The sequence below is a fragment of the Mesocricetus auratus genome, unplaced genomic scaffold (genome assembly GCF_017639785.1).
Source record: "Mesocricetus auratus isolate SY011 unplaced genomic scaffold, BCM_Maur_2.0 Super-Scaffold_4256, whole genome shotgun sequence".
NCBI classification, from domain to species: domain Eukaryota; kingdom Metazoa; phylum Chordata; class Mammalia; order Rodentia; family Cricetidae; genus Mesocricetus; species Mesocricetus auratus.
In genome coordinates this window covers 31,137,150-31,159,952 of record NW_024429182.1, presented here as the reverse complement: position 1 = coordinate 31,159,952, position 22,803 = coordinate 31,137,150, and the positions used below count along the sequence as shown (strand labels likewise).

The 22,803-nt window shown below is 42.0% G+C and overlaps 1 protein-coding gene across 3 annotated transcripts; it reads left to right on the top strand.

The window, feature by feature from the left end:
* The first annotated feature begins 1,106 nt into the window (after positions 1–1,106).
* Cd274 (CD274 molecule) lies at positions 1,107–20,029 on the top strand. 3 transcript variants are annotated; one of them, XM_005063709.4, is made up of 7 exons: positions 1,108–1,378; positions 5,930–5,998; positions 6,977–7,318; positions 12,303–12,587; positions 14,797–14,904; positions 16,326–16,385; positions 17,464–20,029. In XM_005063709.4, the coding sequence occupies exons 2-7, from the start codon at positions 5,944–5,946 to the stop codon at positions 17,484–17,486; spliced, it is 873 nt and encodes a 290-aa protein (XP_005063766.1). In that variant the 5' UTR covers positions 1,108–1,378; positions 5,930–5,943; the 3' UTR covers positions 17,487–20,029. The 3 variants fall into 3 exon arrangements, with proteins under 3 accessions (XP_021080852.1, XP_005063766.1, XP_021080847.1); XM_021225188.2 differs by lacking the exon at positions 1,108–1,378 and adding an exon at positions 4,102–4,219; XM_021225193.2 differs by lacking the exon at positions 6,977–7,318 and having other exon boundaries at positions 1,107–1,378.
* The last annotated feature ends 2,774 nt before the right edge of the window (positions 20,030–22,803 follow it).

The following is a 22,803-nucleotide window of genomic DNA, read 5'->3' as shown; positions in this document are numbered from 1 at the left end:
GATCCTTAATGCAGTATCATCTCCATCGTCTTCAAAGAACAGAGATGCTCTGAGAAGGTGAAAATTCCATTGTGCCCAAGTCACCCCGCATTCACTCAGCGCACTACTTGAGAATTGCAGTGTAGTTAATAAGCCGGAAAAGCGAAGAATGAAGAAGGTTCTTGAGGTCTAACGGTGAGATGCTTAAATGATATCACAACACGCTGTGGAGTTCCCAAGGCTTCTCCTTGGAAAAAGCCCACACTTGCAGTTCCCAGAAGGGCTTTCTCAAGTTCATCTAGAATAGACTTCCCCCACCTGGATCCTGAGAGTGACAGTACAGTATAGTAGATCCACAGCATTCAGAAAGGGCACGGTTTGAGATGGGAAGTTCTTGAATGGCAAGGCGACTCAAGTTTCATTATGTCGAGGAACTTTGAGGAAGTGACCAAATCCACGATTTAAAAATATGTTTCCTATTACATAGACACACCTCCTTTCTAGAATTAAAGCCCAAGTCGTTTGTCTGTGAACTCTTTATGTTGCATAGCTCTATATGTAAAGTTACATCAAGACGATCGCATATCCAGAAAGGGCTTGAAAGAGGTGAGGGCTCGGACAGTAATTTATTAAGGTGTCTGGATTCTGAAGAGAAAATTGAAGTCTGAGATCTTATGACTTGAGATGTTTTGTTTTTTAAAGCACTTACTGCTCAGGCATGGAAGATTTAAATTTGGGTCCCCAGCACCCAGGGGAGGGCCCCGGGGGCGGGGGGGGGGAATCCCTGGAGCACACTGGAGGGTCGGTCTAGCCAGCTGCAAACTCGAAGTTGGGTCAGAGACCCTCTTTCAAAAAAGAAGGTGAGGAGCTATAGAGGAAGGCAACAGATGTGGACCTCTGGCCTTCACAGGCACCCTTCCCCCCACCCCTACCCCCTACCCCCCACCCAAAGAACACCTCTGTGTTTACTCAGAACTGGTTCTTTTAAGAAACCTGTTTTACAAGAAAGCTAACTAAAGTTTCACTTTCACTTTTAGTTTCGTTTTGTTTGCTTTTCTTTTTCACGTCAGGGTCTCTTGTAGCCCTGGTTGTCCTGGAGCTCACTACATAGCTCGGGCTGACCTCCAATTCGTAGATATCCACCTGCCTCTGTCTCCGGAGTACTGGGATTAAAGGCGTGAGTCACCACGCCAGATCCTAGCTTTGTTTCCCTATAAACTCAGTATTTTATCCTAAATTGAGCACAAAATCCAGTGAGACAGGCGATTCGGTTTCAGAGCGGACGTGGGCAGGGTTTCCACACAAGAGGGCGGGCCTCGGCTATAAAGCTGGGGACTCGCTGGCTTCCTGCCACAAGCCAGGCTGCACCTTCGTGTCGCCGCCAGTCTCCTGCCTACAGGTAGGGAGCGTCTTCTCGCGGAGTTCCGGGACCGGCAGCTTGCAGGGCAAATTAGAGCCAGAGTCCTAGAGCCTGTAAGGATGGAGAGAGAAAAAGGCAACAAGGAAATAAGATGGGTTAACAGCAGAACCGGTTGCCGGGCACAGTTAGACCTCAGAATCGGCAACTTGTCTGGTGATAAGGCACTGTTAGCGTTAAAGCCAGGTTTGTGTGCCACTGGCAGTGTGGTAGTGGTCTTGGGGTAGGCAGCTGGGTGAGAAGGATGGGTCCTAGCGCGACTTTGCTAACTAGCGATGACTGGGTAAGTAAGTTGTCCCACTTGAACCATCTCCTGAGGTCCCCTAAAGGAGTCCTGGAAGCTGAGCAGAAGAACTCAACATAAAACTGCCAAGACGTTTCTTAGGCACATTGACTTTGGCTCTGTCAAAGTTTAGCTTGGGGTTGTCATAAGAAGTAAAAGTACAGTGTTCTATCTTTTTTATTTTTAATCTGAATAAATGATTGCTATGTTTTCCTATGAATTAAATAGCCAGTTTGGAGTTTTTGCTTTTTTGTATCCCATTGTGCTGGATAACTAAAGGACATCGCTCTCTCATTGATGGGTGCACAGATTAATTTTAACAGGTTACTAGCCCAGTTGTTCACTGATCATATACCATGTGCAACTGCCTGGAACACGGCTGGGCATTTTATTCAGATAAACTCTTATAGCTACCTAGTTATGTCTGGGTATCTGAAAGACCTTTGTATGGAATAAAAAAATAAAGCCGAAGCTCCATCCCAGAAAGTGCATGCGGCTGACAATGACAATGACTGTCAGTACTTAGGGAGAACTTTCTACTCTGAAAATATTAGCCTTTTCCATCAGAACAGCATAGATAGTTACCACTTTGCGGTGGGACCGAGTGGGGAGGAGTTTGGACACAGGTTTTAGGACCATTTAATAGAATTTGAAAATTTGGTAAGCCCTCACTCTTACTTTTGAGAAAGGAAGCTTGTATCTGCTCCCCTCCTGCCCTCGTGGGAAGAGTGGTGTCCATGTGTTGTTCTGGACTTCCCCGGGGACAAACCTATTTCCCCATCTTGAAGGAGCCATCTCTACTTCCCCAGCCTGTACTTCATTGCTCTGTCTCTGCTCTCGGCTGGGAATTCATGAAAAGTCACAGTTCTTGCCTCAGGAAGATGATCCTGTGCTCTTAGACCCACTAAGCAGAGCAGGTGCAGAGGTCACAGACGTGGTCCCTGGACTTCCTCTTTTTCTCTCACACTCCCCAGGGCTGCACTCTGAGAGCCAGGGAGGAGAGGGTATGATACTGAATAAGGTGAATGTCGGACCTAATCCATAGCCGTTCAGTAAACCTTTACCACACTAAGCTCTTAAAGCAGACTCATAATTAATGGATAAGTGTTCCAACAGAGTCTACCGTCAATATTGACAAAATCAGGCATAGTCCTGTAGTCCTTCAACAGATATCAGATGACTCTCCAATACTTGGTTTGGACATTTTTCCTATAGTCTCATTGCCATAACTCCTGTGTCATCACATCTTATCTCCTTGGGCAGATGACTGGAGAGAAAGATTTTAAATATGTGTCTAATATTAGCAAGAGGATAATGAGCTACTTTACTTTGCTCTTTTGACAAATGCCCCCCCTTTTTTAAAGACAGAATTTCACTATGTAACCCAGGCTGACCTCAAACTCAAGATCCTCCTGCCTCAGTCTCTCAGACGCTGCTGCCTCTGCCCTTTTCTAATATCAAGGGTTCATAATAGCCAATAAGAAGCCAATGACCTTAACAGACAAAATAATCTAATCAGATAATTATCAAGGACTAAATGTTTATTTAAAAAAATTCAAGTTGCATTTTTCAAAAATTGAATTAGAAAAAAGTTTTAAAATGTCAGCACTGGGTAAAAATGCAATGGTACCAATTTTCACAATGTGTCATGAATTGGGAAAGTACTTTTTCTCCGTTGGTCAGCAAATTCTCTTTAGGGAACTCTACCTTCCAGGCCTAACTTTGAACCTGGCACACAATATGTACTCACCAAACACTGGCTAAATACACAAATACTTATGATTTTGAAAAAAGGGCAAAATAAACCCAACACCCCTCAATAAAGGAGTAAAATATTAATGGCCCATTAAATACAAGACTTATGTCCCAATCTTAAACTTTAAAAGGTGGATATTAAATGTATTGAAGAACTTGGGCTAGAGAAATGGTTCAAAGGTTTAAAGCACTTTCTGCGCTAGCCGGGGGACCCACGGTTATCTGTAACTGCCACTTCAGAGAATCTGCTGAACTCTTTTGGTCTCTGCTGCCACCAGGTACACATACATACAAGCAGGTAAAACACTCATACCATGAGAAATAAATAAACCCTAAACATGCAGAGGGAAACTATCTCTTCAGAGGAAAAAGGCTAACTATTTACAGACTTGTTCAGCGGCCATCGTTTCTCCATCTTGACATGCGTGGCACTGTGGGCATCTCTGTCTCTGCCATCAGGTGCTATCCTATGCCTTGGGAGAGGTCTTGGCAGCATACAAGCCTCTATTTTATCGAATCAGTAGTGACTCTCCTTCCCAAGCAAACTTTGGCAACCAAGTATGTTCCAATATTACCAAATGCTCCCTGAAGGAGAGTGTGTGTTGTGCACTTACATTGTTTCTTTTTATAACAGTGTGTTGTGCACTTACATTGTTTCTTTTTATAACAGTGGCAACAAAACATAAAAATAAATTCACGTGATCACTCTACCTCAGTGAAGATTTCTAGACTCCATTTCTAGGGGCCTTCCCATGGAGTCACTTTGTCTGTCAAATACTCAGAAGGTGAAAAAGCATTAAGTTTTTCTTTAGTAATAAAAGCAAAACTTTGTTTATTTACTCATTTGAAAATCGGACACACACATAAAAAAGGAAGAAACCATTCATAATTCCATCTCTCTTTTTCTATCTTTCTTTAACAAAGTATAAATGGGTGAGAACTTACCTGTGCTTCCTGCAAAAGTCACATCTCACTACAGACCATCATGGTCAGGGTTGTTATAAACCACAAGTATAGTTTTACTTTATACACTACCCTCCAAGTTCCTTCCTACATCTTCGTAAACTCATTCCCTATGTAAGTACTAAATTCTGTCCCTCATGGTATTTTGAGTATATACAGTTTTATTTTGTCAGACCACATGGGGTTTTCAAATCTGGGTCTATTGTTAGCCATGTCACCTCTGTTATATTTGTGTTTATTTTTCCCCCTATGGAGTATTTCTAAGTTGGGAATAAAGAGGCCACATGGTATACACAGTTAAAGTTTTAACAGAGATTGCCAAGCTGATCTTTAAAAAGCTATACAATTTCATACCCTTACCAATGAAAGTCAAGAAATACTGTCTGCCTGTATTTCACTAACTTTGAGGAAGCTATAATTTTGGTAGAGCAAAAGGTCAGAAATGTTATCATAAATCTTGAGTATACATTCTTAGAAAGAGCATCCTTTCCTATGTTTGTATTTATTGTTCTTTGAACTCTGTGGGGCTCTCGTTCGTTTTCCTCTTGACCCACATATAGTTTCCTTACTAAGTTTTAGAGAGTGAATGCCAGCGGCCCTAGTCTTCTGCTGTATACGCTTGTCAAATGGATTGTGTATAGACACAGAGGTCAGGGAGATGCTGGCAGGGAAACTGACTTTGCTGTGAATGTTTAAATGTGAGTGACACAGGAGAGGAAATGTTGATGAACAGACTGGCTGGGGTGTAGTACTAACTTTCTTTGACCACCCTCTTCGGACAACAGTTCCAAGGCAGGACGGCTTCAGTTTCCTCTCACTGCCCCACCAATGCCCCAAACAGTGCCAGAATCAAGAAGAGATATTCAGTGTTTACTGGGTGAATTAGGAAAATGTCAGCAGAATGGAAACTAGGGTCTAGACAGCTACATCTCAGAGAGTGGTCCTGAGGCACACAGACCTTAGTAAATGGGCCAAATCTAATTCTCCTCTCTTCCCACTCCTGTTATTGGTATACTTACTCCCTTTACTGGGGAAAAGGATTATAATCTGGAGTAGGTGAGAAGCAGAGGGGAGATTTTAAGGGGGAGGAAATACTGAAAAGTGAAAGTGAGAATCAGATTTTCTTTGCTGTGAAGCTTTGCCTAAGGCAGGTTTTACAGATGTTGAATAGCGAGTGGTGCAGCTGGAGGAGTTGGGAAGGTACTTTTCCCTTGGCTTATTCTGAATGTACATTATCAACTGGGGAAGGAGTTACAGCTCATTATAAAGATGCTCATCTCATCATACTAATTTCTTTTCACCTGGTTCTGTATAACCTTGAGTTACAAAATGGAAAGTATTGACCTTTCAACTTTGCAGCTGTGTTTCCACACTTAGAAATCAAAACTGCTTCAGTTACAGCTGGCCTGTCTGTGCTTTCCATACTGGCTCTTAGCAGTTATTTACGTATGAGAAGGACAAATCTTCTACTGGTGCCTCATTGTTCGGCTATTTGAATTAAGCAATACTCTTTCTGTGTTTCCCATTACTAGATAAGTCAAGAAACATGACTATATTTGTCATTGTTACCATCTTTACAGTCTGCTGTCACTTGCTAAATGGTAAGCCACCAAATCTTTTCAGTGGGTTCTGTATTTTCAATATTCTAACCCTGAGTTAAAAGTTGAAATAATTTGTGTGTGTCCATATGAAGTGTGTGTGTGTGTTTGTGTGTGTATGTATGTGTGCATTTGCGCACATGGGCATGCACACATGCATTTGTCAGGCACACATATGGAGGTCAAAGGACAACCTTGAATGTTGATGCTCACTTCTAGCTCGTTTGAGACAAGTCCTCTTATTTGTTGTTCATTGCTGAGTGCTGCAGGCAGCTGGCCCCAAACCCTCTGGGGATTCTCCTGTCCCTTCCTCCCATCCCACTGTGGGAGAACTGAGGTTGAAATCACAGGCACATGCTGCTGTAGCTGGTTTTTACATAGGTTCCGGGATTTGAACTTAGGTTCTCATGTTGCACAGCAAGTAGTTTACTTACTGGGTGATCACCCAAGCCCCTACAATAATTTAAAAGAGTGTACTTTGTTCATTAAAAGCACATGACAGTTTTCCTTCTTCATAAACAAGTTACTTGTGTCATTGTAAAGATGAAGGGAAATACAGGAGCTATAGGTATAATTTAGTAGTGGGACGCTTGCCTGGCATGAGCAAAGTTCTGGATTCAATATCCCAGCACTAGAAACAAACAAAAGCAAGCAAGCAAAAACAGGGAGGAATGAACCTGAAAATACAAGTAATACAAAACAAAAACATTATCCATTTCCCATTAAAAACTACTGAAAATTCCTGGGAAAATGGCCCACTGGTAGTACACTTTTATTTATTGGTTTCTTTTAAACAAGACTGGGAATATACTCATTTGCTTGTGTTCTTCCCAATGAAGATATTTTCAAGAAGAATTTTAGTATTCATATGATTCACCAGATAAAGTCATTGTAACCATAAAGTGATTGTAACCTTTTACCCATTTTTCAAGTGTGCTTGGAGGACTTTTCTGTCTTCTGAAGGCTGGTCTTTCTTTTCAGCATTTACCATCACGGCTCCCAAGGAACTGTATGAGGTAGAGTATGGCAGCAACGTCACAATTGAATGCAGATTCCCAGTAAAACACCAGCTGGACCTGCTTTCATTAGTTGTCTACTGGGAAAAGAACGACAATCCAGTTATTCAATTTGTAGATGGAAAGGTAGACCTGAAGCATCAACACAGCAGCTTCAGGGGGAGAGCCTGGTTGCCAAAGGAACAGATTTTAAAGGGAAATGCTGGGCTCCAGATCACAAACGTGAAACTGCAGGATGCGGGTGTTTACGGTTGTATGATCAGCTATGGCGGAGCAGACTACAAGCGGATTACACTGCAAGTCAATGGTGAGAATTCCTCCCGATAGGAAGCCTTGACCTGTATTTAAGACACCTCTGTAATGTTGAGAGCTTTTCATTGTTGGAAGTCCTCACCTACCTTTCACAGAAAAATAACAGCCTGTTCGTTCGTTCCTTCATTCATTCATTCAGACACTCCACCAATGAATACTCTCAGCGCCTGTGTTTGACAGTAACTTGAGATCCAGTACCAGATAATACACAGCTGTGCTCTGCAGTTCTGTAAGATATCAAAGATTAAATGCCAGGCGTTTGCTTCTTATTATCACAATATATATATATATATATATATATATATACATATCTAATTCCGATATCATTGAAAGGAATCATAAAAATGCCCACTCCCTTCAGCACCATCATCCATGGCATGCATATACTATTTGTATATCCCTCCAGAGCCTTTTTATTGGATTTTTAAAAATTCTATCGGTGTTAGCACATTTTTCTTTCTTTGAGTATCTCCATACAAAACCCAATACATATGTATATACATACATACATATAACCTACTGTAAGGTTCACATTCAAAAAGACAAGGTCAATCTACAAAGGATGCAAAATGATGTTAAGTATAGAAGATGCCATCGTTTCACAAATGCTACACATTTGCTCTGGGCTTGTATTAGTGTTACTTGGGAGTGTTGAGGAGGAACTACTAGTGTAAGTTCCTGGATAAGGACCCACAAAAAAATGTCATCAGGTCACTTGAGTTCAAGGTTTGGGACCAGAACTAGCAGAGGGAAGGGAAATACCTTACTAACCACCCCTGCTTTCACTGTTGGCTTTCATAGACCTGAGAGCTGCACCCATCCCAGGCATGCACACAGATGATCCAAATGCCTGCCAGAACCAGAAATCCCCCAAGGCTCCTTGCTTCATATACTTCCCAAAGTGGTGTCCCTCTAATTTGGAACCCCCTTCCATGGTCCGCTGAAACTTCTCCCTGATTGATAGTGAGCTGACTTCTGTTTTCTCCAGGCTTAGATGATCCGTCTGCTTCTTTTTGTTTTCATAATAAGTTTCTAAATATTCAGCTATAATTAGATAATCTCCTTTGATCTTTTTATTCCTAAACTAGTGTGAAGGTCAGTATATTATAAATAGGAAAAGTTCACATTTCTCATAAGGGATCAAGATAACTATTACCTAGAAAACTATGTAGAGATAGGAAAACTATGCCCATTTGATGGTACATTCCAGGGTCTCTGATGCTACCATTGTTGTGAAAATATCACTTGTCTTTTAAGCTTTATATCCATTGTCTTTTACTTATGATTTTTCATTTGTGACCTTCATGAAAGAAGGGATGTGATTGTTCATGTGTTAGTACATCAGCAAATATGAGGTATCTATTTTGTTTCAAGGCATTTAAGGAAATTAGGAAGCCCAAAGGCTGTGAACAGTCAAGGTTGCTGAACCTGGGATAGGGGAGAGAAGAAGGAAATGGAGTTTAAGCCTGTGTCCAGAGGTCTCCCATGGCTTCTCGGGAGTAGCTGATTTTGTGGTGAGGAAGAATGTATTCTAGATTATCTGCTCAATAATATCTCTGAGGCAAAAGGCAACCTTCTGGAACTGCCGGCTTCTCCATGGAGGGATCTCTGATGGGGCAAAGCTGATGGCCAAGCAGACTTGAAGGTCTTCTTGTTTTCTTCTAGACATTACTACATTGGCGTTCTACTGCCAATTCATCTTGTCATTTGCATGCAATCAGTGGTTTCAGAGCTCAGCTGAACTAGATGAAGGATCCGAACCTTGGCCTTGGCATGTGTTGTGGCTCAAATCTGTAATCCCCGCTATTTGGGAGGCTGAGGAAGGATAATTACAAATTTGGCGTCTTGTCTGGGATAAATATATATCATGTTCAAGAGCAGCCTGGGCAACTTGGCAGGATCCTTTCTCAATTAAATAAATAAATAAATAAATAAATAAATAAACAAACAAACAATGGGAACTGGACTGAGGACATAGCTCAGTGGTAGAATACTTGCCCAGAATGTGTAGGACCCTGGGTTCAATCCCTAGCACATTGGTGGCTAGCACATAGGAGCTTTGCTTGCAGAGGAAGTAGAACTCCTGAGTCATCTCCTATGCAAATGATTTCACAGTAATGCTGCCCCTCTCCTCTTCCCTTCTGTAAGTGTGTGGTAATACAGCTTCCCAGGAGGGAGTTAATCCACCATGGGATTTTAAAGGTGAAGCATTTCAAAACTGAAATCTGGAAGTTTTGTATTACCTCAATTATCATTATCTCTTTGGGTGCTATTATACTTTCAAAAGGTTACAGAAGACCCTCAAACATCTGGCTTTCAATTGAAATCCTTAGCTTTAGTCACTGAACTTAATATCAGAAAAAAAGAAATGTCCATTTAATATTTCTGGGACCTTAAATGATATTAAGCAGCTGTAGGAAACACCTTAATCAAATGATTAAGGATTGTCATGGCTCAGCAAATCCTCTGGCTTTGTCATCTATCCCTAGCTAACATGCCTCAGAATATCATGTTTATTGTCTTGTTCCTTCTTCTTGAACACAAACTGCAGGGTCAGGGGTTTGGGTCTGTTTTATTCGTTGTTGTACCCCTAGGCCTTGGCATGTAGTGATGTTCCAGTGCAATAAGAAAAGAAAAAAAAAAACATTTGTTAAAGGAAGAAATGGTTGTTTCAAAAATGATCATCTTGAAATGCTTGCTATATGAACAGGTTTGAATATGGGAAATTTTATTTCCTACACTGTTTGTCATGAGCTATGAGAACTTTCTTAAGACCTACTAAAGCAGTGATGGAAAGGGGAGAAACAGCTCTGCTCCAGGTCCTCCCAATCTGACTCGTGACAGCAGGAGAATTGTTATAGTTAACACTTATGCAACTCCTAATCCATGCACTACACTCTGTGCTTATATGAATTCACTTAATCTTTAACATGACTCTGTGGGGGAAGCACTTGATCATGGCCATGCTGCTTTTTCCTCTTTACTATCTGAATGTGTCTTTCAATAGCCGGCACCTTAGATTCAATGATATGTAGCATTATTATTCCCATTTTAAGGTTTTTAAAAGTTTTCCCAAATTCTACCCAGCTAAAATTATAAAACCAGATTCTAAACCTAACTAGTCTGTTTCTAAAATCTATTCCCTTGCTATGCTTTGTAGTCTGTCTTTTATTTCTGGAGTAAGTATCAAGCTTAGAACAGCTTAAAACTAACTTGAATTTTTTGGTTTTGGTCAGCAAATAGGTAGCAGAGTGTTCTAGATTTAAACCAGAGGTTTTGAAACAAACAAAACAATACTTGTTTGTTTACCCTTTCTGTAAAGCTTTATAAGCTTGTATGTGATTATAAATAATAAATCTGATGCCAATTTGATGGCTTATATTGTAAGAAATTTTCATTTTGAAGAGCAAAAGAAGAAAACTGTCACTGATTTCATACAATTGGTTCAATCTAATACATGATAATGTTCTTGAAATGGACACAAATAGACATCTAAAAGGAGAAATAAATGGAATAAAGAATATTTGTAATGTCTTGCCAGTTGTGACCTCATCAGGTTATGTTATGATGAAATTCAGCATTAACAAATGAGATGGTCTCAATAATCTTGAAGCTTATTTTAGCCTTCTCCTATCCAACTCACTGTTAGTTTTTAACTTCAGAAAGTGGTTGTTTTGCTTTGTGTTGAATTGTTAGCCGTATCTTCAAGCCTCCGTTTCTGCAAGGAGACTTTCGAATGAGCTCATTTTTAAATAACAGTTAGTTCAATTAAAAGTAGACAAAGGTCTGTAGCTTAGCTGGTAGAGTGCTTGTGAACCACTCACGAAGTTTTGGTTTAAAATTAGGTGTGGTGGCACATACTTGCCTGTGATTCCAGTACTTGGGAGATAGAGACAGGTCATCTTTGACCACATAGCAAGTTCAAGGCTAGCCTGGTCTACATGAAACTCTTTCTCAAAAACAAAAACTAGACAGGGGAATTTGAAAAATCCATAGTAATGTAAATATGAATCAACACCCCCCCTTCCTGTGGCAGACAGTAAGGTACAGTGACTGCCATAGATATGTGTGGGACATAAGTAATTTAACAGGTACTATAGCAAACATGTAAGCAGAAGTTCTCATGTTTTCTTGTGGCATCTTCACACATGTGCCCATCTCAGAGATGAAAGTTGTGGAGCTTTACTCCATTGTAGATGGATCCACTCATTAGTTCACCATGTCTTCTAAATGAAGCAAAATTCTCCTTCAATTAACACCCAGAAGAAATTAAAATAGAATGCAAATATTTCATTCCCAACATTTTATCATTGACAGTGATTTTTAAATTTAAACCTTTAATTTCCCAGAAAAACTAAGTCATGTTCAATGTGGGATAGACCCTATTGTGGTGACATTATTTCATGAGTCATTATGTCTATTCAATAGGCATAATTGGTGGTTTAATTTTTAATTGTCCTTCAATATGATGAATACAAGACTGAGGGCTCAAGTGCTCATAAAAGCCCCTTACTTTTGTGTTTTGAAATCATAATTATACCTATTTTATTCATGGTCATTTTCTTGATTCAAGGGCAACAAAACTTCCTGTCATTATTTCAGTTTTGTTTTATCCTAATTGCCTTGAGTCAAATTTCTGTGAAGATATATTATGAAGCTTTTATATCTTTGGCTAAATAGATATAGTTCATATTTAAATAGAAAGACCTTTGGTTTCAAGATGATAATTTACTTTTTTAGTTGAATATTTAGTCTAAACCCAACAAAACCCACCGATGTGCTTATTACAGCAATGTGAGTGTTCCTTAAGCCCAAACTTGGCCTAGATTTGAGCAGAAGACCTGAGTCAGACTAACACACTCCCTGCTGCCAAAATAGCTGAGCTGGAGACATAGTTCTTGAAGAACTGGCCCAAGTTGATACTCTTTGTAACACCTGTGATGGGAGAGAGCTCTGACCTCTTTTTGCTTATGACCTAGCCCCATACCGAAAAATCAACCACAGAATTTCCATGGATCCAGTCACGTCCGAGCATGAACTAACATGTCAGGCTGAGGGCTACCCAGAAGCTGAAGTCATCTGGACAAACAGTGACAAACAGTCCCTGAGTGACAAGACTACTGTCACCATTTCCCAGACAGAGGAGAAGCTTTTCAATGTGACCAGCACTCTGAGGATCAATGCAACAGCTAATGATGCTTTCTACTGTACTTTTTGGAGATTACAGTCAGGGGAAAACCACACAGCTGAGTTGATCATCCCAGGTAAATTGACTAACTCTGTCCCTTATCCCCTAGCATGATGGCTGTCCATCATAGGCTTTCAGTGACAGCTGGCTGAGTGAATGAATAAACAATAATTATGTTTACTAAATGTATGCTATTTTCTTGCATGCAAGTCATAATGCTACTTAATAAACATTCAACAAGTTTTTTTGTTTTTTTGTTTGTTTGTTTGTTTTTTTGTTTTTTTGAGACAGGGTTTCTCTGTGGCTTTGGAGGCTGTCCTGGAACTCCCTTGGTAGTCCAGGCTGGTCTCGAACTTACAGAGATCCGCTTGCCTCTGCCTCCCGAGTGCTGGGATTAAAGGCGTGCGCCACCAACACCCGGCTTCAACAAGTATTTAATGAGTATTCACCATGACAAACTGTATGTTAAGCATTGAGAATTCATAGATGAATAGGACAAAAGTCACTGTGCTCCTGCAGAACAGGGGACAGTTGCAATGTAAGAAACACTCTTATACCTGAGGCACCATGGAGAAGGATTCAAATGCTTATGCTTCAGGATTTGAAACCTTATCACTCGGGAGCTGCCCTTTTCTCTCCAGGGTTCCTGCAGTAGGGAACAAATGCTTGTCCTTTCCTCTTATTCTCCATATGAAGGATTCTTTCCCCCTGTATAGGGATTCCAGGCATTCTCTGATGTCTCAACTCCAGGAAATCTGTCTTGTGCATAGAACATGAGGCTCATGTCTCTTGGCAACCTACTAGATTTCTGTGTAGTTCACTTTCCTTGCAAGGGTTATAACTCACCCGGCAAGGCTACCGTAGGGATTAAATGAATTGTAGTGTATGCAAATTGTTTGATATCTTTGCCTATATAAGTTCAGCTTTTTGTAAACTCGTTAGCTTACAGAACTAGGTGGGATGGGTGGGGACAGTCAGGCTCTGAGCGTTATGAGGACTTAAATCCAGAGATGTTCTGAGGAGAGTTGCTTCTGCTTCCAACTATCCCCCAATGTACATCAACAGTAGTGCTGTAAGGAGTTTAGAGAAAACAAATAAAACTACAGAGAAAAGTCAGCTAATATGAAAACTCAGCCCAGGGTGGGCTTGGATCCAGAGACAGCAGACAAGTTTAGAAAACAAGGAAGATATTCTAACTGGAATTGGACTCTCTCATAAAAGCTGCCTACTAGGTTCCTACCATTAAATGCTATTTCTTGAGGCTGGAGATGTAGCTCTGGTGGGAGAACACTTGCCGACCATCTACAAAGAGCTGGTACCCAGCACCAGATAAGCCTGGTGATGTAGGTAGGGCTCACCTGTAATCCAATCAGAAGTTCAAGGTCATCCTCAGCTGCATGGCAAATTCAAGGCCAGCATGGATTACAAGAGACTCTGCCTCAAAAAGAAAACAAACAAACATCATAATAATAAAATGACAAAAAGCTGTTTATTTGTGGGGCATCCTAGAGTAACTTACACTGTCTTCTTGTCAGTAGCTTGTGTTTGTTTTCTAAGAAATACTTCATAGGTCTAACATAATGTTATTTTGAAATGCAAATAAAACATGTGAACAGGTTTTATAGACTGTGTAGTTACGTATTGTGGGTCTCAGTTGATTTATAGTAGGGCCAAATAGGAACTGACATATGACAAGAGATGGGAGTTGGCAATCCCAAAGCATCCTTGTGCCATGGGACCCATCTTTCACAAGCCTTTAGACAGAGAAACTGGCAAGCGAAGCCAATGATTATAATGTCCAGAGAGTTTCAAACATGGGAGAAGAGAAACAAGCATTGGTCCCTGATTATGACCACAGGCCAAAGCTGTTTAGCAGTGCCTAGTGGTCCCCATGTTCTAGAGTGGGCCTTCCATGCCATGTTGGCTGTTAGCATCTGTAGTAAACAGTGTACAAAGAACTCACTTCACTGAGCTCACCATTTAATATTACGGTCACTGTCTGTGGCACTATGCTAAGCATGTCACAGGCAGCCTCCCAAGAAATTCCTAGCACTTCCATTTTATAGGCTGGATAAAGGACTTTGGAGGTTTCAAAGCCAATATGCAGCAGCAGAATTCAGTCTCTTTCATGTGTGCAAGCCCAGAGTCCTTCTAGATCTTAACTGGCCATTAACTTTTAGTAATTAAGATTGCCCTAAAGCCAAACTAGATTTCAAGAATGATCATTCTCCTATTTCCCATCAAAACTTTATCTTTAGTGAGCATCTTTTTATTTTGTTTTTCAGAACCGCTCGCAGAATTTCTCCCAAATAAGAGGACTCATTGGGTACTTCTGGGACCGCTCCTGTTGCTCCTTGTAGCATCCATAGTCTTCTTCTGCATAAGAAAACGAGGTATCTCCTTCATGGCAGTGGTTTCCGTGCTGCCTGTGGGGAAGTACATGAATGCCTTCTTGCCATGACACTGAGTAGGCAGTGTCAAAGATGGTGCCCACTCTGACTTGATAAGGGCAGCCCCACATTGCAGGGAGTTGCCTAACCCAACAGGCTAGTAGAGTGTCACTGGAAAAATCCTTGACCTTGAGGGTGCTGCATTTCACTTTCAGGGCTCACTTTCAGTTATACAAAGTAAGTTTGAGCTGTGACGTCAGTGAGCCAGGGAGCTAAGTCTTCCTTCAGTCCTGCTCATGTTGCTATATTGCAGCATCTGCTACCTGGGCCTGTGGCTCTGAACCATGTTGCATTTTGGAGGGGTATGAGTAGTTCACAGTAAGGCTGGGCAGCACTGCTGTGTGCAGTGTATAGGTGAGGTGTAGGGCAGGTAGCAGTGAAAGCTGAAGGAGACCCTTCTGTAAGGTTTCTTTTTATATGCAAATAACCACAGACTTTGAAGAGGCCCTTGGTGCCTCTTGGTTTCAGTTGAATTCAAGGCATTCCATGCAACATCCTATTGAGCTGGATTCTGGGTACCTTCAGTTGGAAAACGTTTCTCTCTAAGACTGGTATCTTTACCACAAAGAATTTTTTGCAAGATTTCTGGAGGCAATATGACATGCTATCTTAAATAATTTTCATATACTTATTTCAGTGTTTACCCATCAGAATGATCAAAATCTAGGAAAATGAGTACATTCAAATAATGTCTTCCTGTTGTAAGATGACTTAGAATAAACATTTCCCCCAATGCTTTGAGACGTATACCAAGAGAGCCAGTGATGTATGGACTTGTCTGAAGCCAAATAGGGAAGTAGAACATGGAAGGGAACTCCAGTCCTCAGAGAGGAATTCCCCTCCATCCCTTCAGAGAACAAGTGCATATGTAAAGTGATGTAACTGAGGGAGTGACAACCAGCTGCTTCCAAAGAACAGGCTCTGACCAGAACTGAGCGGTGGCCAGGACATAACATTAAGTTTCAGTGATGCATGCGGACTAGGACTAGACTTGTACTTGCACAAGGAGGCAGTTGTTGCCAAAATTGAATCTGGAAGGATTGGTTGAGAATGTGGATGGCAGAGATTCAGTAGTGCATAAAGTAGCTCAGGATGTTGGCCATCTCTGAAGGAAAGATGGAAAACAAAGTAGACAATCAGAGAGACAGAAGGAGGCACGGAGGGAAGAAGAGAGGGAGGGAGGAGGAGGGAGGGAGGGAAAGAGAATGTGTCCTAAATTGTTTGGGGTTTGGGACCTGGAATAAGAAAGTTCATGGGCTAAAAGCCTGGTGATTAAGGATTAATCACCTTGAATTGAAACTTGAGTCACTGTGGGTCATAGTGTTGTGCTCTATGGAATTAAAGATCAATTTCTTCTCATTCAGTGAGAACTTTAGATGTGGAAAAGTGTGGCATCGAAGACACAAACTCAAAAAACCAAAACGGTAAGTGTAGCTAATAGAAGAGAGGGGCAAACTGAAGTCAAGTGAGGGACGAAGCAGCTAAGCATGGCCCTGCAACTCCAGAGCTCGGGAGGCTGAGGCAGGAGGATGATGAGTTGCAAGCCAGCTGAACCACATAGCAAAAACCAAAACATGAAAAAAAAAGTCTATTGTAACAGGAGAAATCTACTAGCCATGATTTCCTCTCGTTCCAAAAGAGGCTGTTAGTGGGCACTGCTGGCTCCTTGGTCTCAGCCTCAGCTCCCTCAGCTGATGAAATTCTGGGATGGCCCTGTAGAATAAGGACCTTGGCCAGCAGCTTTATGCAAAGAGAATCAAGAAGGGGTGGGTGCTTCTGTCTAGGCTGCTGCTGCTCCTGCTGCAGCTACTGCACATGCAGTAGCCATGCGGCCAGGGACAGTGCTGAGTTAGATGACTGTGTAATTATACAAGTGATTCTGCTGTGTGGTTAGCTGTTGACTGTTGCATGTGTGGGATGTGGTACTTCGTTTCTTTACCCTGCCCCCAAGTACTCATATAAATATGAGGATCATCTCCATTTTATAGTAGAGTTGAGAAGATAACGTGGGTAAAAACACACAGCTTTACCATGGACTTTTGCTCTTATCCTGTGTGCTTCAAGTCATTCCACTACCAATGTCTATATTTATAATAGTAGAAAACCCTCACCCAGCCAACTGCTCTAAATTTTAAATAAGTTATATTAAGTTTTCTAATTCACTTTAATGCTGTTGGAACCCAAAACTGCAATTAAAGTGGTCTAATGATCTTGTGAAGACCCAGGTGACTCCCCTGAGTGCATTGCCATTTATGCTGGTAAATCACCCTGAGGAACCAGCCTAACTTGCTCAGACTTTACATTTTAAAACCAGGGCAGCCCCAGACAAGTAAGCACCGTTAGTCATTTTTCATCATGCGACACAGAATTTGTCTCTGTCTTATTGCAACATTATTAGATGATCTAGCAAATACCCAATTTGTTTTTCTTGTGTATCTTCCTACATTTCCCACACACACTCCCTGCCCCCTGTGGAATCACTATACTATTATCCCTCTCCAGATACGCAGTTCGAGGAGACGTAAACAGAGTTGAGGACTCCAGTCATCAAGGAGGGATTGCCAGTCTGTGGTGTGTGAAAGAAGAGGTCCTTGGGATGTAGGGCCAAGGACTCAAGATGAAACCTGGGAAGAAAAGAGAACGAAGAAAGTGTTGGAAGGGGAGCCTGACACAAAGGACATTTCTTCAGAAGACACCGATAAGCAAGTTGTCCATCAATCATCTTGGAAAAGTGGCTTGAGAATCCCCGACTTAACATCTGGTCCTTGCAGAAGTGCCCTTTCCCTCCACTCAGTGTCTGGATGAGAGACAGAGAGAGAGTCACAAGTGGTGGAGTGTGAGTGTTTTCTATTTATTTTGAGCCTGTGTGTGCTTGTCGTGGGAGTGTAGTTGTGATTGATGCATTCTAAAGCCATAATAGATGTTAAAATGTAGTCACCAAACTCAACGGCTGCTTGTCACCTTGTCCATAGGCTGAGAAGCATGCGCATCTGTGAGGCGCTTGGTGTCCTCTGTAACTACTGGTACAAGTAGGACACATGGAGGACCCATGATTGGTTTGATAGGGCTTTTGCTGCTTGACTTGAGTAATCTTTATTCTCAGTCCTCGAGGCTCTTTGGTAGTAGTTGTTCCGTTTAAGTGTCAGCTTTACAAGTGTCTGATACTACACTTAACAATCTCATTTCATCTCCATAGCAACCCTCATGGTAACCTCTATTATACTCACTTCATAGCCCAAGAAGCTGAGCAGTTAAGTAACTTGCCCATGGGACAAAAGCTATCAGATCTCTGTCTTTCAGCCACTATCCTTTTAGAATACAATTTGCAGCTAAGAAGTGGATTTTTAAAAATGGCTTATTAAGTAGCATTGCATATCACACCATGCCTCTAATACTGTGCTGGCCCTTGAGCATAGGTATGTAAGCCAGAGTACTGGTTAGACATGCTTATGCATGTTCAATACTCAAAGCAATGCTCATCAATAAGGAGTATATATTTAAATGACTCTGGAAAGTAACTCTTGAGTTCCTTGTCTAGCATTATATTTATCCCTGATTTGTTATCTTTGCCATACAATATCATGTCCTCCACATAATATCTAGTATTGTTTAAAAGTTCTTTTTTATTTTTCTATCCAAATAATATTGAGGACTGGAGAGATAACTCAGCTGTAAAATCCTCCAGAACCCACATTAAAATAAACAGTTGGGTATGTCTGCACGCTTTTGATCCCAGCACCGGGGCAGAGACAGGCAGATCCCTAGCTCTGGTTGGCTAGCTGGCCTAGCCTGCGTGGGCCTATGAGAGCTGCTGTCTCAAAAAAATGAAGTGGACAGTGCCTGAGAAATGAAGCCTCCACACACATGTGCACCACACACTCACATACCTACATGACCCTCCTGCACATGAACACACGTGCAATCCAAACACATGTGAACAGGAAGCTGACTCAGAATGGTCCCGAAGACAAACAAAACTCTAGTCCATCACCGTACCCTTGCTACTCCCTTCCCAGAAGCAACTGATACTGGTTTTTGCACTTATATTTCCTCAAAGACAGTTAATATGTAAATATATGTTAAAGTAACTATTTTTTAACTCCTAAATGGTAGCTCACTGTGCACTTGATGTATACTTTGCCCTTTTAATTTAATGTATGGATCCTTATGCAGCTGCTAGAACCTATTTCAAGATCCAAGAAGGGTACTGCCTCGTTTCTCGGTTTTCCTTCCCATCCCTCCAGGTACCTCTCATGCTGTCTAGGCCAGACACTGTGTCCTCTGTCTGTGCCTGTAAAATACCATTTGTAGAACACTTACTCGCTGGCTGAGTTTGTTTTTTCCTTATTTGTGTCTGTTCAAAGGGAGACCATGAGTCCCCAGGGTCTACAGAGTCAACCCAATACCAGGGGTAGCCTTATTTGAAACTCGGTGACAGCAGCAGATCTGGAGTGGTGTTGTTACTGTCTTTCTCCTCTGCTTCTTTTCTCTAACACAGATGTTCCATTTGCTTATTAGAGGCTGTCCCTGGAAATCCCAGCATTGCTCCTGGGTTACTGGCCGTCCTGACCTGCATCAGGAAAAGTCCGTTAGCTCTGTGTGAGCCCTTGAAGGCTCTCATCAGCACAGTAGATTTGAGAATCAGGGCTTCTTGAGGGAGGAAGGGACTAGGAGCCCAGAGCTTTCTTTGTTTTGTCACATGTCAAGAGTGAAGAAACAGTCTCTAGTCCAGCACTCAGGAGGCAGAGGCAGGCAGATCTCTGTGAGTTGAGGCCAGCTTAGGCTACATAGAGTTCCAAGTCAGCCTGGTCCCCAAAGGAACCCTTCTATTACCTGTTAACACAAATTTGTTTGCGGGATGATTCTCATGGCAATGTCTTGTTTGTGTGAATTTTAAAAACAAATACAGTTGATTCACTTTACTTGAAATCTTAACACCATCTCATGGTGTTGTATTGTAAAGGCACTTTATACTTTTGTGTTGTGTATCACCATAACTGGAAATTTTATTTTGCATCTAATTGTCATTGTATTGCATTAATTTAATAAAATATTTTTATTTATTAAACATTTGTTTCTTAAACCATTTCATTTAACCTCCAATAGAAAAAGTCACTTACAATTCCTGCATCCCTGTCTTTATTCTCTAACCCCCCACACATAGCTTTTATGTTTACATAGCATGTTATTGAGTATGACTGATGAAAACGATCAAAATGATTCATTAAAAATAATCTAGTAGGGACTGGAGAGAGATCTGTGGTTAAGAACACTTGTTGCTCTTGCAGGGGACACAGATTCAGTTCATAGCACCACATGGTCACTCACAACCACCTTCTAGGGAATCAATCAATCCAGTGACGTCTCCTGGATCCTAGGTACTGAATGCACATGGTGCATATATATGCATGCAGGCAAAACGTTCAAATCCACAAAATAAAAATTAATCTTAAAACTCTATTAAGCTGGAGAGGCAGAGTCAGGTGGATCTCTGTGAGTTTGAGGACAGTCAGGGCTACACAGAAAAACCCTGTCTCCAAAACAAAACAAAGTAAAATCTATTAAGCACTTTCAGTCTCTTTTGCTTTTTAGGTTTAGGAAAATATGAAGAAAACATTCAAAAGTCTTCCATCCAAATTGGAGATCTGGGGGTGGGGTGGGAAGAGAACAGGGACCTGAAGGGCTCTGCTCCAAGGGCACACTCAGGTCTGCTAGCATTACATTGTGAAGTTGCATGCTCTTCAGTCATCAGGCTCTGAAAAGGAAGTGAGAAACCTAGAACTAAGTAAAGTTCAGAACCAAAGACTTCTCTGGAACCGCAGGGAAATCTGTAGTTAAAAAAAAATGTTCATCATGCTCACTGTTAACTATGGAGTGGATCTCTGAATGTGTTGTCTCTCTTGATCATTTCCTCAGCAATTAAGCTTGAAGAAACTTTTGATCTTTGGATAATTTCTTGCCATTAGATACTCTCAAAGCATGGTGGCTGTTTCTAATAACAAATGACAGACTCCTGATGTTTTTAAAGGAAGATCTGTATCTTTATAGTAATGACACACTATCTACAGCAGTCCTTGGACAATCAATGGGCTTACCAGCAGAAGACCCCATGGCAGGATTGGATCATGTGCCAACACGTTGATTAATGTCATTTCTCTGAAAGGTTTCTTCCATCTACACACACACACACACACACTCACACACAGAGTCTTTGATGTCTTAAGAGTCAATCTTCCTCTCCCAGCCTACACCAAAGCTGAGATATGCAAAGTGCCATTTAACCTCAGAAGTTAACCTTTCACTTCCAATGCAAACATCTCAGTGACTCACTTTTACATTTTACTGGGGATTGTGAAGGAGTCAAAGAAATACTCTGTGCCTTCATGGAGCATGTAGTCTCACTGAAGAGGCAATGTAAATATTCATTTAAAATATTAGTGACCATTAATCCATTTGTTAGAATGTTAGAGTTTAGGATGATGCCTGGGGACTTTGAGAAGATAAGATGGTGAATTCTGAATGGATGAGGTTTGACTTGGACATGGTTTGTCCCTCAGAGAGGCATAAACTGGAAGCTTGGTCTCCAAAGCTGTGGATGGGATAGAACCCTTAGGAGCTGATGACTAGTTCTGAAGAGGAATTGATGATTTTCTGTGGGAAGTGAGTCAGGCCATTTGGTTACTGTGGGAAACTAACCTCTCTCATGGATGGTTTGGATGGGATTAATTCATATCGTGGTTGTTCTAATGAGATCTAAATTTCCCTCACTGGCTCCCTTTTTCCATCTCTTCCCCTGCGATGCCTTCTGCTCATCGCACACCGCTCACTGCTCACTGCACACCACTCACTGCACACCACTCACTTCTCACCGCACACTGCTCACTGAACACTGCTCACTGCATGCAACACACTGCACACTACACACAGCACACCACTCACTGCACACCGCTCACTGCTCACTGCATACCGCTCACTCCTCACTGCACACTGCACACTACTCACTGTACACCACACTGCTCACTGCATGCCACACTGCACTACACCGCACCACCACTGCACACCGCTCACTGCTCACTGCACACCACTCACTGCACACCGCTTACTGCTCACTGCATGCCACACACTGCACACTACATACAGCACACCACTCACTGCACACTGCTCATTGCACACTGCTCACTGCTCACTGTACACCACTCACTGCACACAGCACACCACTCACTGCACACCGCTCACTGCTCACTGTACACTGCCCACTGCACACTGCACACTGCTCACTGTACACCACTCACTGCTCACCGCATACCACTCACTGCTCACTGTACACCACTCACTGCTCACTGCACACTCCTCACTGCACACTGCTCACTGCATACCACACACTGCACACTACACACAGCACATCACTCACTGCACACTGCACACTACTCACTGTACACCGCTCACTGCTCACCGCATACCACTCACTGCTCACTGTACACCACTCACTGCTCACTGCACACTCCTCACTGCACACTGCACACTCCTCACTGCACACTGCTCACTGCATGCCACTCACTGCACACCACTCACTGCACACCACTCACTGCTCACTGTACACTGCTCACTGCACACTGCACACTACTCACTGCACACCACTCACTGCTCACCGCATACCACTCACTGCTCACTGTACACCACTCACTGCTCACTGCTCACTACTCACTGCACACCGCTCACTGCTCACTGCTCACTACTCACTGCTCACCGCTCACTGCTCACCGCATACCACTCATTGCTCACTGCTCACTACTTGCTCTTGCTGCTCACTGCACACTGCTCACTGCACGCTGTTCACTGCAC

What these genes read in the sequence shown, in the direction of transcription:
- Cd274 (XM_005063709.4), top strand. Translation starts at nt 5,944, where the DNA reads ATGACTATATTTGTCATTGTTACCATCTTTACAGTCTGCTGTCACTTG. An exon ending in CTTCTGCATAAGAAAACGAG is followed by an intron (nt 14,905 to 16,325) that starts GTATCTCCTTCA and finishes CTTCTCATTCAG; the next exon opens with TGAGAACTTTAGATGTGGAA. An exon ending in AAACTCAAAAAACCAAAACG is followed by an intron (nt 16,386 to 17,463) that starts GTAAGTGTAGCT and finishes ATCCCTCTCCAG; the next exon opens with ATACGCAGTTCGAGGAGACG.